The sequence below is a fragment of the Acinonyx jubatus genome, chromosome B4, assembly GCF_027475565.1.
Source record: "Acinonyx jubatus isolate Ajub_Pintada_27869175 chromosome B4, VMU_Ajub_asm_v1.0, whole genome shotgun sequence".
Classification (NCBI taxonomy): Eukaryota; Metazoa; Chordata; class Mammalia; order Carnivora; family Felidae; genus Acinonyx; species Acinonyx jubatus.
This window is the reverse complement of record NC_069387.1, coordinates 16,253,653-16,268,040: the sequence shown is the minus strand read 5'-3', so window position 1 is coordinate 16,268,040 and position 14,388 is coordinate 16,253,653. Positions and strand designations below refer to the sequence as shown.

The 14,388-nt window shown below is 43.2% G+C and overlaps 1 protein-coding gene across 1 annotated transcript in view; it reads right to left on the bottom strand.

Moving 5' to 3' along the window:
* Positions 1-13,056, bottom strand: part of MRC1 (mannose receptor C-type 1) — a 98,691-nt gene extending 85,635 nt beyond the window's left edge. The window contains exon 1 of the mRNA XM_015077833.3: positions 12,736-13,056. Within this exon, the coding sequence (XP_014933319.1) occupies positions 12,736-12,796 (61 nt within the window). The 5' untranslated portion in view covers positions 12,797-13,056. The remainder of the gene's footprint in view (positions 1-12,735) is intronic.
* Between the last annotated feature and the right edge of the window lie 1,332 nt (positions 13,057-14,388).

Sequence of the window (14,388 nt, the reverse complement as noted above, 5' to 3'; positions counted from 1 at the left end):
GGAGGAGAAAGAGGAGGAGAAGGAGGAGGAGGAGGAGGAGGAGGAAGAGGAGGAGGAAGAGAAAAAAAGGATCTGGTAAGCATATTTTTTCCCCTTACATCAAAACTGAATTCACTTAAAGGGTTTTCTTTTTTGTTTCTCTTTTTTTTTTTTTTAATTTAAAAAAAAAATTTTTTTTTTCAACGTTTATTTATTTTTGGGACAGAGAGAGACAGAGCATGAACGGGGGAGGGGCAGAGAGAGAGGGAGACACAGAATCGGAAACAGGCTCCAGGCTCTGAGCCATCAGCCCAGAGCCTGACGCGGGGCTCGAACTCCGGGACCGCGAGATCGTGACCTGGCTGAAGTCGGACGCTTAACCGACTGCGCCACCCAGGCGCCCCTTTGTTTCTCTTTTTAAGAATAGACTAATGAAAAGAACTGACTTTTGATTTTATGACCTAAATATCAAACACAACTTCTGAAGTGTTAGTAAATTCCTCCTACTTAAGTGGTCTTTCAAAATGAGCCAGTAGTGTTGCAGATGTTTGAGGGTCTGACTAAATTAGCTCATTATTTTTAATCAAACCATCAGTGAAATACAGCAAAGGAATAAAAGTGCCACTAGCAGAGTCCTTTCACAGTTTACAAAACATTTTCACATGCCATATTCTATTTACTGTCCTCAACACCCCTGTGGGGTTAGCACCACTTACATTCTGAGGTCAGTTCTTGGACCATCAATTTAGGGCTTACAATGGACGTTTGCCTTGAAAGATTATTTTCCCCTGCCTCGCTCCCATCTCCATTCTCGTCCCACACTTGCGAGAGACCTCCTGCTTCTAATCCGTCTGGGCTCCTAATTTGGTGCCACTTTGAACCTTAGCCGGGTTCCTCGGCTGGGTTTCTCGTTTCTGCTGGTTTGATTTCTTGGAATTGGGACTCAATAGAGTCTCAATTCAGAACACCTGCTCCTTTTGGCTTCTCCGGAGTTGACATCTGTCAACGGAACACGCGATGCCCAAGCCGCAGCTCCTCCCAAGTAGCTGAACTCCTTCCCAGACTTGATCTCATCTTATTACTGCCTATGTCCTCATGTGACAAGATGAGGAATTTTCTGCGTTGGCAATAAAATGAAAATACTCATGATATGGTGTTTTGTTCATGATAAAACACAGGAGATAGGAAAACAAAAAGTTCAGAAGTCAATTACTATGATAATTTGCCACACACAAATGTAAATCTAGGCTCCTCTAATAGAATATGATAATGAAGTCTGGGGGCGCCCGGGTGGCCCAGTCAGTTGAGCGTCCAACTTTGGCTCAGGTCATGATCTCGTGGTTGATGAGCTCGAGCCCTGCATCGGGCTCTGTGCTGATGGCTCACAGCCTGGAGCCCGTCTCAGATTCTGTGTCTCCCTCTCTCTCTGCCCCTCCCCTGCTTGCACTCTGTCTCTCTCTCTCTCTTTCTCTCAAAAATAAATAAACATTAAAAATTTTTCAATAAAAAAATTAAATGGTAATTAAGTCTAGAAATTTTGTCATATAGATCTTTGAACTCATCTCTAAGCCCTTTACCTGTAGTTTGTGTTTTCTATCCCAACTGTTGTTTTTCTATCTTCACATACCTTCCACTTTTCAGATAGTTTTGCTGAGTAACATCTATCTCATCAACAATAATATCTTCCATCTCATACTTCGGCATCACTGCACGGCCAGCATTTATAAACCACTCAGATTCAGTCACGCAACCAGCTCATAGCCAGCTGTTTAAGGTAAGGTGCTTGAATGTCTTTGGGCACAGTTAGTGTTCTTCCTTCAGAGGTTTTTATACTTATTTGACTTGTAATTTATGTAACTAATTTTAATCTGTGGCTCTATCTTAATTTTTCTCTGCATATGATGGCACTTAATGACCAAATATCCAATCTTCTGTTTTTCATTAATGGCACCATCATCCATTCATATCCATAAGCCAAAAACCTAGGACTCATCATGTATTTCCTTCACTTTCTAGAACAAAAGCAGAATCTATTGGCTCTACCCAAAAATACACCGTGATGGGTAATTTTATGTATCAGCTTGGCTAGGTCACAGTACCTAGAAATTTGGTCAAACCCCAGTCTGGATGTCGCTTGGAAGGTTTGTTTGTTTGATTGATAAGATTAACATTTGAATCGGTAGACTCTGGGTAAAGCAGATTACCCTCCAGACTGTGGGTGGGCCTCATCCAGTCAGCTGAAAAGCTTTAGAGATAACAGACTGAGGTCCCTGAAAAAGAAAAAATTCTCCAGACTGCCTTTGGACTTGACCTGCAATGTCAACTCTTTCTTGAGTTTCCCGTCTGCCAGGCTACTCTTGTAGATTTTGGACTTGTCAGCCTTCACAACTGCATGAGCTAATTCCTTAAATATTTCTCAAAAGATAGGTAGAAGATGATGATGATAGATAGATGATAGATAGATAGATAGATAGATAGACAGACAGACAGACAGATAGATAGTAGATAGATAGTAGATGATAGGTAGGTAGGTAGATAGATATATAATAGGTAGAGAGAGAGAGAGAGAGAGAGAGAGAGAGGAGATACACACACATCCTATTGGTTCTGTTTCTCCAGAGAACCCTGACTAATACATACACTCTAATCCATTCTTTTCTGTCTGTCTCCATGGCCACTGCCCTAGACCATGCCACCATAGTCTTAACTCTGGTCGTCTTCTCTTTGAAATGCAATTATCAAAGAAGATAACACCTGCACCCAGAACCATGATAAAAGCAGAACTCCGTGTTGACCAGTTGGTGAGAAGAATAACATATGACTGTGAAATCATGAAGTGATAATTTTAAGTTTCCTTATATTGCCTAGCAATATATTTCCTGGGTGAGATGGGCCTAATTTGCCACCTGACTCCGAATTTCAAATCCTACCTAATGTAATGGGTTGTTCCCACTTAACGGTATAATACAGTCAGATTTCGGTCTGTCTTTGTAGTCTCTCTAGCAGATTGCCCGTGATGTGCATTGCATTCCGGTTGAATGCTCATTCAATAATCAGATTGTTTTCTTTTTCTTCTACCTTTGTGGAGAGGTTTTCTAGGTTGAGAGGAGATTTTGTTTTTAATGGTATTTTCCCAATAGTGTCAACCCTTCGAGAGTGCAGGGCTGCACAAAGGAGAAAAATATCCAGCTTCCACATCATAGCTCACTAGGAGAGGCATGATCCAGCCGGCCGTCCCTGCTCTCACCCACCACCTTCCAGCCACAGGCCTTTCTGTTCCTCAAACGCTTTGCTTCCACTTTGGAAACTTCGTATTTTGAGTTCCCTATTCTTGGGATGCTCGTGAAGGTCCCAGGTCAAGTGTCAACTCCTTAGTGAGTAGACTATCCTAATTGTGCTCTTTTATTTTCTATATAATATTCATAACCATCTTAAAATATGTTCTTTTTTAAAAATCCCTTCAGTTATCAGGGTGCCTCGGTGGCTCAGTCGGTTAAGCATCTAGTTCTTGTTTGGGGCTCAAGCCATGATCTCACAGTTCACGAGTTCAAGCCCCACATCAGCAGGCTCTGTGCTGAAGCCTGCTTGGGCTTCTCTCTCTCCCCCCCCTCTCTGCCCTGCCCACACGTGCTCTCTTTCTCAAAATAAATAAATAAACTTTAAAAAACCCATTTAATTATATTTTGTCTGTGTCCTTCTACTGAAATGCAAATTCTACAAGTAGAAAGAGCTAGCTTTTCTGGCTCAGTACTCTATCCTCTCTTTTTGGAGCATACTAGCCTCTCAACAAATATTAGTTGAATGCATGAAAGAATATTAATTAAGTCTGAAGCATTTTGACTAGTATCCCAGATACATTATTTTATTTAGTAATTGACTGAGGATGATGAGTATATTTAATGTTACTTTTCCCCCTGAACATTTATTTTTACTGAGGAGCAATTTATAAACTTTTATAAAAGGTGTATTTGGAGGGGTGTCTGGGTAGCTCAGTTGGTTAAGTGTCTGACTTTGGCTCAGGTCATGATTTCACAGTTCGTGGTTTTGAGCCCCGCGTCAGGCTCTGTGCTGACAGCTCAGAGCCTGGAGCCTGCTTCAGATTCTTTGTCTCCCTCTCTGTCTGCCCCTCCCCTGCTCTCTCTCTCTCTCTCTCAAAAATAAATAAGCATTAAAAAAATATTTTTAAGGAGTACTTGCAAATGAAAAGCTGCTATTTCGATTCAAACGTATCTATTCTGATTTCCTTTATTTATCTTTGACAGTAAGGAGCAGTGTAAGTTTGATATTGTCATTGTTAAACAATATAAGGAAATGTAAAATTATCACTTTATGATTTCACAGTCATACATTATTCCTCTCCCCAACTATCAACACGGAGTTCTGCTTTTATCATGGTTCTATGCGCAATGTCTCTGATTTAAAAGGTCACATTTCTTCTGCTGAAAGTGATTCAAGGCCTTGACCAAAAGGCATTTTGTGCCATTCTTGCCACTATCAACCCCACCAATGTTTTATATGTACAAACATTCTTTTTTTTTTTTTTTTTTTGTCTAGAGTAATCCTGATATCGTAAGCACTGCAAAGCTAACACATGAAGACAACTGAATCAATGGATTCATTTCTTTGCCATCTCAATTATGGGATCGAATGAGTATTTTTCTTTCTTTTTGGTTTTTATTTTTTTTAATGTTTATTCATTTTTGAGAGAGAGAGAGAGAAATGAGCCGGGAAGGGGCAGACAGAGAGACACGGAATCTGAGGCAGGCTGTAGTCTCTGAGCTGTCAGCCCAGAGCCTGACGCAGGGCTCAAATCCACGGACTGCGAGATCATGACCTGAGCCGAAGTTGGATGCTCAACCGACTGAGCCACCCAGACGCCCCTCTTTTTGCTTTTTAAATACTTACACATCAGAAATTTCTTGGCAGAATTGAAGAGACCCTCCTTCCATCTTAACTCGATCTGCCTAATCTCATATTAATTCTTCAACACATATGAGCCAGGCACTGTGCTGGTGACATTGTAAAGGACAAACCAGAGACAAGTTCCCTGCCACTAAGCTCACACCGCCTGATGTTAATTCAAAGGCAGAAACCTCAAAGGTCAAAATACACTTAGGAAAGAAGCGGTAAGTTTCAATTCAATATCTCAAGTCAACATAACCGAAGAGGAGATGTCCAGTAACATGAGTGTGAGTATTCTTTCAAGCATATTTTAGCAGTTTTAAAATTTTCCATAACATTGAGCAAATAAATTAGATTTCTGAATTTACAAGCAAAGAAAGTTAGGTTATTAAATGGGACTATCTAGAGATATGACTATTATATGCTATGTTTCCTTAGACATTTGCAGACTTTCCCCAGTACCAAGAAATAAGACGCTGACACGCAAACACGAAAAGCAATCTTTCGCAAGATAGAGAAGCTGGCAAAGAAGAAAATAAGTGGAATCCACTTATTTCTTCTTGCCTTTTGCCATTTCGGTGCATGGCAGCCCCACTCCCCAACGCCAGCACAACATCTGTGAGCCTGGGGGACGTTTTCTGGTCATCAGAGCCCCCTGCCCCACTGTGCCTACACACTGCAAAGACAAAGGTCAGAGAACTAAGGCCCCCCAGGAGGAGCCCTTCAACAGTGACTGATATCAATCGATGAATAAATGCCCCAAATCCCTGCCATGGTGGGCGGGATGATGCTAAGGCACATACTCTACACTGTCCCCCAGAGCGCCCCAGCAGGGCTGAACCCCAGTTGTCCACAGTGGTCACTGGCACCTTCCCTTCTGGTCTCAGCTCCCCACTCCTCTGCTGGTGTTTCCTGGGACTGTCTCCCAAGTAAACTAGTTCACTCAAATCACCATCAGAGACAGCGTCTTGAGCAACCCAAAGACATCTGTCCATAAGCCTCAGTAAATGAACGTAAAACCTACATATGCGTCCTCCCAGAACTGAAGTTAGGCGAAAAGCAAATACTTATCATGCACGTAGTATATGCAAAAAACCACTATGCCAAGTGCTGGGGGCAGGGAGAAGACTAAGGATTACAGTGTTAGATTTAGGAAGATTGAACAAAAGAATAAAGGAGGGATGCCTGGGTGGCTCTGTCAGTCAGAAGTCTGACTCTTGATCTCGGCTCAGGTCATGGTACCCCCGTGTTGAGCTCTGTGCTGACAGCACAGAGCCTACTTGGGATTTTCTCTCTCCCTCTCTCTCTGCCCCTCCCCCTCTCATATGCATGCATGTGTGCACTCTCTCTCGCTAAATAAATGAATAAACATTAAAAATTTGTTTAATTTTTTTTAATGTTTATTTTTGAGAGGGAGACAGAGACAGAGCACAAGTCAGGGAGAGGCAGAGAGAGAGGGAACACAGAATCTGAAGCAGGCTCCAGGCTCCAAGCTGTCAGCACAGAGCCCGACGCGGGGCTCGAACTCATGAACCACGAGATCATGACCTGAGCCAAAGTCAGACGCTCAACTGACTGAGCCACCCAGGCGCCCCCCAAATTTGTTTTAAATAAATAAATAATAAATTTAAAAAATAGAGGAAAAATTGAGAATTATTTTATTTTTCATTTTGCTCCTTCATTTATTCACCGAATATTCAGAGAACCCAATAATTTAAGTCACTGCGTTCGGCTATTTGGGGAGGTACAGCTATGAATCCAATATGGGTTATGACCTCGAGGAGAAAGGAGAGGTCAGGAGCTAGACATTCCTCCAACTTCCTGTCTCCTTTCCTAAAGATATGACTATCTCTACCCTTCCTGGGCTAGTTCATTCTTGTCTCAGCAGGTCTCCCTCGGTCTGCTGATCTCTCTACCCGTATCCTGGATTCTATCCCCTTCTGTCTCTCCACACGTTCTCCTTTCCTTTCTCTCCTGGATCTTCAACCCCAGAATGCCAGCCTCTCCCCCAATTCTCAGACAGACAAACAAAATCTGTAGGTAAGGTGTTGACACTATGCCACTCTTCTTCCCCTCGCAGCCGTGCTAATTAATCCTTAGGTATCACGGTGCTCTGATCATGACACGATCAGAGCTCTGATGCTCACTGGCTGTGTGACTTTGGTCAAGTTCCTAAGCCACCCTGTGCTTCCTTTTCCCCATCTGAAAAATGAGGGGAGAATAACAAGATCTGCTGGTTGTTGCGAGAATTCAGTGAGATCATCTAAATGAAGCACCGATAACAGTTCCTGACACAGAAATTGCTAGAAACGCGGCAACTGTTCTCATTGACTTGGGGGAAATCAGTCTTGAAGACAGCGTGAAGTGGTTCAGAACAGGATGCGACTAGAGCAGATAGAGATGTTGCAGCAGCCCAGAGAAAGGGACAGAAGAACAGAAATGGTGGAGACTCCAGAGTTTCCAAACTCAAGAGACACGTGATGTGGTGGAGAAAGGTATATTCTTTGGGGTCAGTAAACTTGTTATCAAATTCTGGCTCCACCATTCCCTCATTGTGTTGCCTCAGTTAAATTAATCATTCCAGCCTCGATTTCCTCATCTGTAAAATAGGGATAATAATGTTCCCTGAGAGAGTTGCTTTGAACTTCTAAATGAGATAATTGAGGTAAGACACCCAGCATGTCCTTTTGCATGTTGTAAACACTCCAGTGTTAATTCCCTCCTTCCCCTCCCCAGGTGAAAAGTCTAAACAATTGGTACAAACAGAAGGACTAAGCCCTTCTTTGACATACTGTTGTTTTGAGCACATGTACGTCTTTCCTGGTCAACACACTCCGGCTGGTAACTTCTGTCTACTTCTTAGCCTCAGAGTCAGAAGACACTGGCAGAGAGTCGGCTCTGGTCCCTCCTGGCTAGCTGACTTCCGAGCCTCTTTTCTCCTGTAGTAAAAGCCGGCTACTACCCCTTACCCGTCTTACCCCACAGGCTGTTGTAAGGATCTGATTAAAGACCTGAAAGTGATTAATTAATGTGATAAAGGATCTGAAAGTGCTCTTAGCTTGAATGACCTTAACTTGGTTTGTAACTGGGCAAATTTGTCTTAGAATGCATTATTTTTTCCATGTCAGTTTCAATTCTTTTTGAAAGGGCACTTGCTTTCTTACCTTCTTTATTCTCGCTTTTGGTCGGTCTGATTTCCACTACACTCTTCTAGATCAAACTAACTACACGACTTTTCCATCCAACAATGCTTGATGGTGGCCAAGAGGATGGTGGCCACATCAGTTTGACTCCCTCTTTGCTATGTAGAGACACATAGGAAGTAGAAACTACTTTCCTTTCGTTCAACTCCTTTTGTGGCCTCTGTGACTTCCTAGTTCTCCCTTAGCTGCTTGGGATTCAGTCTCAGAGACCAGATGTGAGTGTCAAAGGATGCCTGTGATCTCTAGTTCCTTTTTTTTTTTTTTTTTTAATGTTTATTTATTTCTGAGAGAGTGCAGGCAGTGGAGGGGCAGAGAGAGGCAGACAGAGGATCTAAAGCAGGCTCTGAGCTGACAGGCTGACAGCAGCGAGCCTGATGTGGGGCTTGAACTCATGAACCACGAGATCATGATCTGAGCCGAAGTCAGATGCTCAACTGACTGAGCCACCCAGGTGCCCCTGTAGTTCCTTTCTGAAGACAGGCATCTTTGTCTTTAACTGAGGTTGAGCACATTTGACTCTGTGAAGTTCACATCTAGCCAATGATGACTCTTCCTACCTAGAAATTTGGTTCAACACCCTCCTCAGGCGCTGAATTGTCATGTAACAAGGCAATTGCCATCTTACCTATATCTGCAATATCTTACACACCGAGGTCTCCATCTCTCAATTTCAGAAAAATCAGAGGAAGTTTGGAACACTAACAGGAAAAATAGACAAATATAACAAGAACTGAAAAATGAAAGATGATAAGGACTTGGTTTTGCTCAGTAACTTTAGAAAGTATGTCTTAAATCTGGCATCTAAAAGAAGTCACAAGTAAAGGAAGAAATGACGGGGCTAGAAATCAAGAAAAGTAGAAATATTATAAAGAAAATTTTATGAAAATTAAAATGACCAAGCGAACAGCAGTGGGGAATAGTTTCTTGAAGAAATCCTAGATTGGTATTAAACCAATCATTCATTCAGGAAAAAAAAAATTGCTTCTGTTTAATAGAAAGAATGTTCCATTAGGAGTCAGGAGTCTTAAGCACTAAACAGGTTGTGCCAGTAACTAGTTGTGAGACTCAGGAAAGATCACCTAACATGTCAGGACTTCAGTTTTCTTACCTATAAAACAAGGAGGTTGGACGCAGCACAAGACCACCGGAGATCAAATTCACTGTATTTTTTTACACTCATTGGCTAGTGAGATCTATTATTGGCATCTTTTCCAGCTCTGCCTCCAGGGCCATCACATCGGTAGTTTGAAATCAACCATGGCAGGAATGTTCCACCATGGCAATTAGTTAAGTGCCCCACATCAGTGCTTTTCTTCTGAGAACCAATTGTTAAGTTTACCAACACACCATTGCTTATGAGTCAGACCATCCCATTTTGAGCTAAGCCTCTCTGCTGAGGTCCAACCATCGTGTCTGAGCATCTCTCACTGTGTCTGACTGTGACGACATCCCCACTGAGATCTAAACATTGGTGCTGAATGCGATTCCTCCTGCCGAATGGGTAGCAGGGCAAGAAGGGTAAGAACCTGTCTCCCCTCAAGCTTCGCCTCCTGGCCCCTCAAGGTATGGTGTGGATGTTCATGGTGCTGATGATGTGGGATGCTCTCAGGAAGGTGGGACAAAGGGTTCTGGGTTGAAAAAAAGAATACACCACAGACAGTAGGGAGACATTTCCATGGATTTTCTTAATGGGTAGGGAGCCAGGGAAGAGGCTGCAGGGGGTGCAGGGAATTGATACAACCTTTGGTCTATTGCTAATGCAGCAGCAACTAACCTCTGTTCATGTGCTGCCTAAGCCAAAAAAAGGTAAAATCAGAATTATAGGTTCTCAAGTTGAAAAAAAAAATTGGGGAAGGAGCTCCCTTACCCATGTTTTTGTTTGCTTTTTATTCTCTGAGTAATCACCTTCAGCACCTCCCTGCTTCCCCTGTATTTGTGCCTCTGAAGAGGAAGACATTCATCAGAGTAAGGCATCCTGCTGTCTCAAGGAGGAGAAAATTCCTAGGCAAGTTGAGAAACATTTCTTGCCCCAAAGCACTAAGAGTCAGTATAAAGAAAATTAGTAGCCAGACTGCCCAATATGGTAGCCCTTGGCCCCAAGGATCTATTGTACAGTTGAATGAGGCCAGTCTGAACTGATGCATGGCTGTAAGTATAAAATACTGTGTTTTGAAAATGTAACTTTTAAAAAATGAGTGTGAAACTATTCCAATGTTTTATTGTCATTCATGTTCACTGACAATATTTTGGACATATTGGGTTAAATTAAATATCTTTGTAAAATCAAGGTCACCTGTTTCTCTTTTACTTTTTTTTTTTTTTTTGAGTGTGGCTCCATAATGTGGCCAATGATGTTTCTGTTGGACTGCCCTGGGTTAGAAATTCAGGTCACACACAGAACCCTAGAATTGTTTGTCCAGGTTCCAACTGAAGACCTTCAGAGACAGGGAACTTACTCCTAAGCAGACTATTCTATTTGAGACAGGGCAACTCTTAAAAGCTTTTCACTGGCTTTAGTTTTAACCTTTGGGGCCCATGAAGAATATATTAATTCCCTTCCATGAGACAGATTTGCAACATGAATACTGTGATGATGTCTAAACCTCTAAACCCACCCCATGGCGTTCTTTCGCTTAGGTTAAGCATCTCCTCTCCAGCCCCCCTTACACATTGAGAGATAAGCTTTGTAGCCAGGAATAAGGCCAAATATCTTCTTAAGCTCCAAGAATCTTTCTCAGCATTGGTTTCTTGGGAAATCTCTCGCTTAAATGCTTAATATACTGCTTTTATTGGATAGTTAATGATTACTGTGGGAACCAGAAGTCCCTGCTTTTAATAGCTAGCACTTGCCAAGCAATTCCTATGGGCCATCCTATGTTCTACACATTTTAGGGGTGCCTGGGTGGTTCAGTTGGTTGAGCATCCAACTTTTGATTTTGGCTCAGGTCATGATCCCAGGGTTGTGGGACTGAGCCCTGCATCAGCTCCATGCGTAGAGCTTGCTTGAGATTCTCTCTCTCTCTCTCTCTCTCTCTCTCTCTTTCTCTCTTCCCCCTGCTTCCCCCCACTTTCTCTCTCAAAAATAAATAAATAAACAAACAAACAAATTACATTTTGCAACTCACTGAATCCTTGCAAAAACAAGGGGTATACAGGGGCTCCCGGCTAGCTCAGTCAACAAAGCATAGGACTCTTGATCTTGGGGTCATGGTTTTGAGCCCCACATTGGGTGTACAGATTACTTAAACAAATAAATAAATTTAAAAACAACAACAACAGGCGCTTGGGTGGCTCAGTCATTCGAGCGTCCAACTCTTGATTTCAGCCCAGGGCATGATCTCAGAGTCGTGGGACTGATCCCTACATCAGGCTCCGTGCTGAGCATGAAGACCACTTAAGATTCTCTCCCTCTGTCTTTCTGTCTCTACCTCTCCCTTTGCCCCTTTCCCCCACTTGTGTATGCATTCTCTCTAAAATAAAAAATTAATTAATATTAAAAAAATGTTTAATGAATTAAAAAAGAAAACAAAACACAGGGCCAAATAACATCATGCTCCCCATTTTATAAACAAGGAAATGAAAACACAGAGTAATTAAGTAGTTTCCCGGCAGGGGCAGGGTGCCTTGGCTTGTGTTTTTATAATCACTGCAACTTAATGCTCGTCATGATTTCACATTTTCTGTGGTCAGCACTATCTCCGGGCAGTCTCCTGGTGGTTGGGGTTTCTGTGTTATCTGTGTGGTCCCAGTTGTGCCCCCACAGTTACATGGAGAACACAAAGTGCCGTTGGCACAGAAGGGGCACAGACGGCGTGTGCTGATTTGGGAGAAAACGGGGGGATCAGGAACCAGAATTTCAAAGGTGAAGCCCTTTCGATCTCATTTCCAAAGGGAACTGAGAATGCAAATTCTAACTGGCACCCTCCTTCTGAAGTTTAAGCAGGTTGAGTCTAGAGAGACAGAAAAGAGAGACTTGATAATGTCTTTGAGGATTTGAAAAGCTGTGAATCTGTTCCTCCTAAGTAATTGCCAGTCTCCAGAAAAAAGAAAGGGAGGAAGAAAACAAGTATAAATCAGTTTGAACAACTTAGAAAACTGATAAGGGTGAAATTTGTAGCTATAAAAACTATGGACGATTAAAAGGTTTGCTCACAGGCAAAAAGCAGCATGGTGAAAATCTCATGGAATCCCTCCTTGGAGGATGCTCTACGATCCTGTCCTTAAACCCACCACGAGGAAAGACACCAGGACCCGCCCTCCTTGTGGCCCAAAACACTCACAAGATTATTTCTTGCAGGTTAGACAGAAATACTGTGCACTGAAAGCGAGAATGCACAAACCACAGAGGAAATCCCTCGGAGAACAGACCAGGGAAGGAACAATGGGAACTGGGGGATGTCAGGAGGAGACAGGGGTTCTGCGGGACCAGGTGGCACATCTGGCCTGAGAAGCAGCCTCTGGGCTCAAGGTCCCCAGCTTCCAGGCCCGGCAGCCAGGAGGAGGCGACCAGGTTCCCCCAGAGCTGGTGGCGCAGAGGACTTTTGCTTTCCTCCTCACCGCAAGCGTTGAAAGGACCCCACTAACCTTGACCCAAAGAGGAGGGTGCGCCTCCAGGCCCCAAGTCAGAAAGCTGTCACCTCGGTCAACTTACCCAACAGCTGCACAGCCACCGGAATGAGACAGACGAAAACCAGGAGCAGGGACAGCCTCATGGCCCAGAGTTTATCCTTTCCTTCCACTGATGGAGAGGAGGGGGTAAGCAGGAAGCCAGACAACGCAGGCACCCAGTCACCCCTTCCCCTACTGTGTTCTCAGAGCTGCCCTGCTGAAAAGAAATGTGGAGGAAGCTCTCACTTTTAAAGGGCTTCTGAAATTAGGGAAAACCTCCAATAAGGAGATATCCTGTCACATGAGGGTAGTTGGAAAAACAGGAATTCAAAGTTACAACTTTGCTTTGTAAGCTAACTTCTGAGAAGAGCAGACACAGAGGAAGGGAAGAAAGAGACACATGGGGGAGAGGGGTGAGGAAGGGGGGTGAAAGGGTGATGGTGAGAAACGCGGAGCCAGGCTGGGCGAGCTGGGAAGGAGAGAAGTGAAACAGCTCTGTGCCTCAGGGCCGGCTCAGATGGGGCTGGTGAAGAGCCAGCTGGAGGCCATTACCTGGGCCGGAGAGCCGGGGTTCCCTCTGAGAAGCAGCTGAACCAGCGGTGCCTCAGCAGCCAACCCCACCCTGAAGGGACAGAAATGACAGGCACTGAAAAGGACAGTTTGACGCTGGAGACATTTTCTTAAGGGCTGAAACAGATACCCCTCATTCTCTATATTCACTGCTTAGAGTCCCCTTTTTTCTTAGCTTCAAAAGAAACAGTTCTCACAGAGCTTTGGTGCTTCGGCCAGAGGAAAAGTGAGAGGTTAAACCTAAGAGGGAATCTCAGCAGGGCTAGGAGGGGGAAAGTTCTAGAAGGCTTGCTCTAGAAAAACAGAGAAAACAGTGACACAAGATTTGTGATAAAGCCTTGATGCCCTGTCTCAATCATGCTGGTTCTTCAACTTTGGAAGGGACCTCTTGGCACGAGAAACTCTGCTGATTTGGTCAAAAGAATGTATATTCATTACATGATGGGTGGAATTCTTTCTTGAAGAACAAAAACGTTCATTAGACACAATATTAATCCCTAAGCATCTATCTTTGTTATTTTCACAAGTAAAACATGAATTAAGAATATCTTGATGCAGGGGCACCTGGGTGGCTCAGTTGGTTAAGCTTCCGACTTCAGCTCAGGTCATGATCTTGCAGTTCATGAGTTCGAGCCTCGTGTCGGGCTCTGTGCTGACAGCTCAGAGCCTGGGGCCTGTTTTCAGCTTCTGTGTCTCTCCCTCTCTCTCTGCCCCTCCCCTGCTCATGTTCTGTCTGTCTCTCAAAAATAAATAAATGTTAAGAAATTTAAAAATAAATAAAAAAGAATATCTTGATGCAGATATCAGTAATTAGAGAGCCAACCCACACCTGGAGTGTGTTAAAGATTAGCAATTCGAAAACGAAGGCTGCTGGAAACGTTGCATTTTTTCTTTAATTTTAAACGAATAGTTTATCTTCAAGTGGAAAGCCCCAAGATTGATCATCTTTGTGATAAAGTTATAAACTGCTTCCTAATAAGAAATGTGATATAGTCCTGTTACTGATTATTTTAAAAACATCCTAAATTTAAGATTATTCTAACAGAATGCAAAAGGTGCTAAGAATGTAGGACACAGGACAAGGGTTTTTTTTTCCCCCCATTAGGCTAAGACCTGACTGACAAAA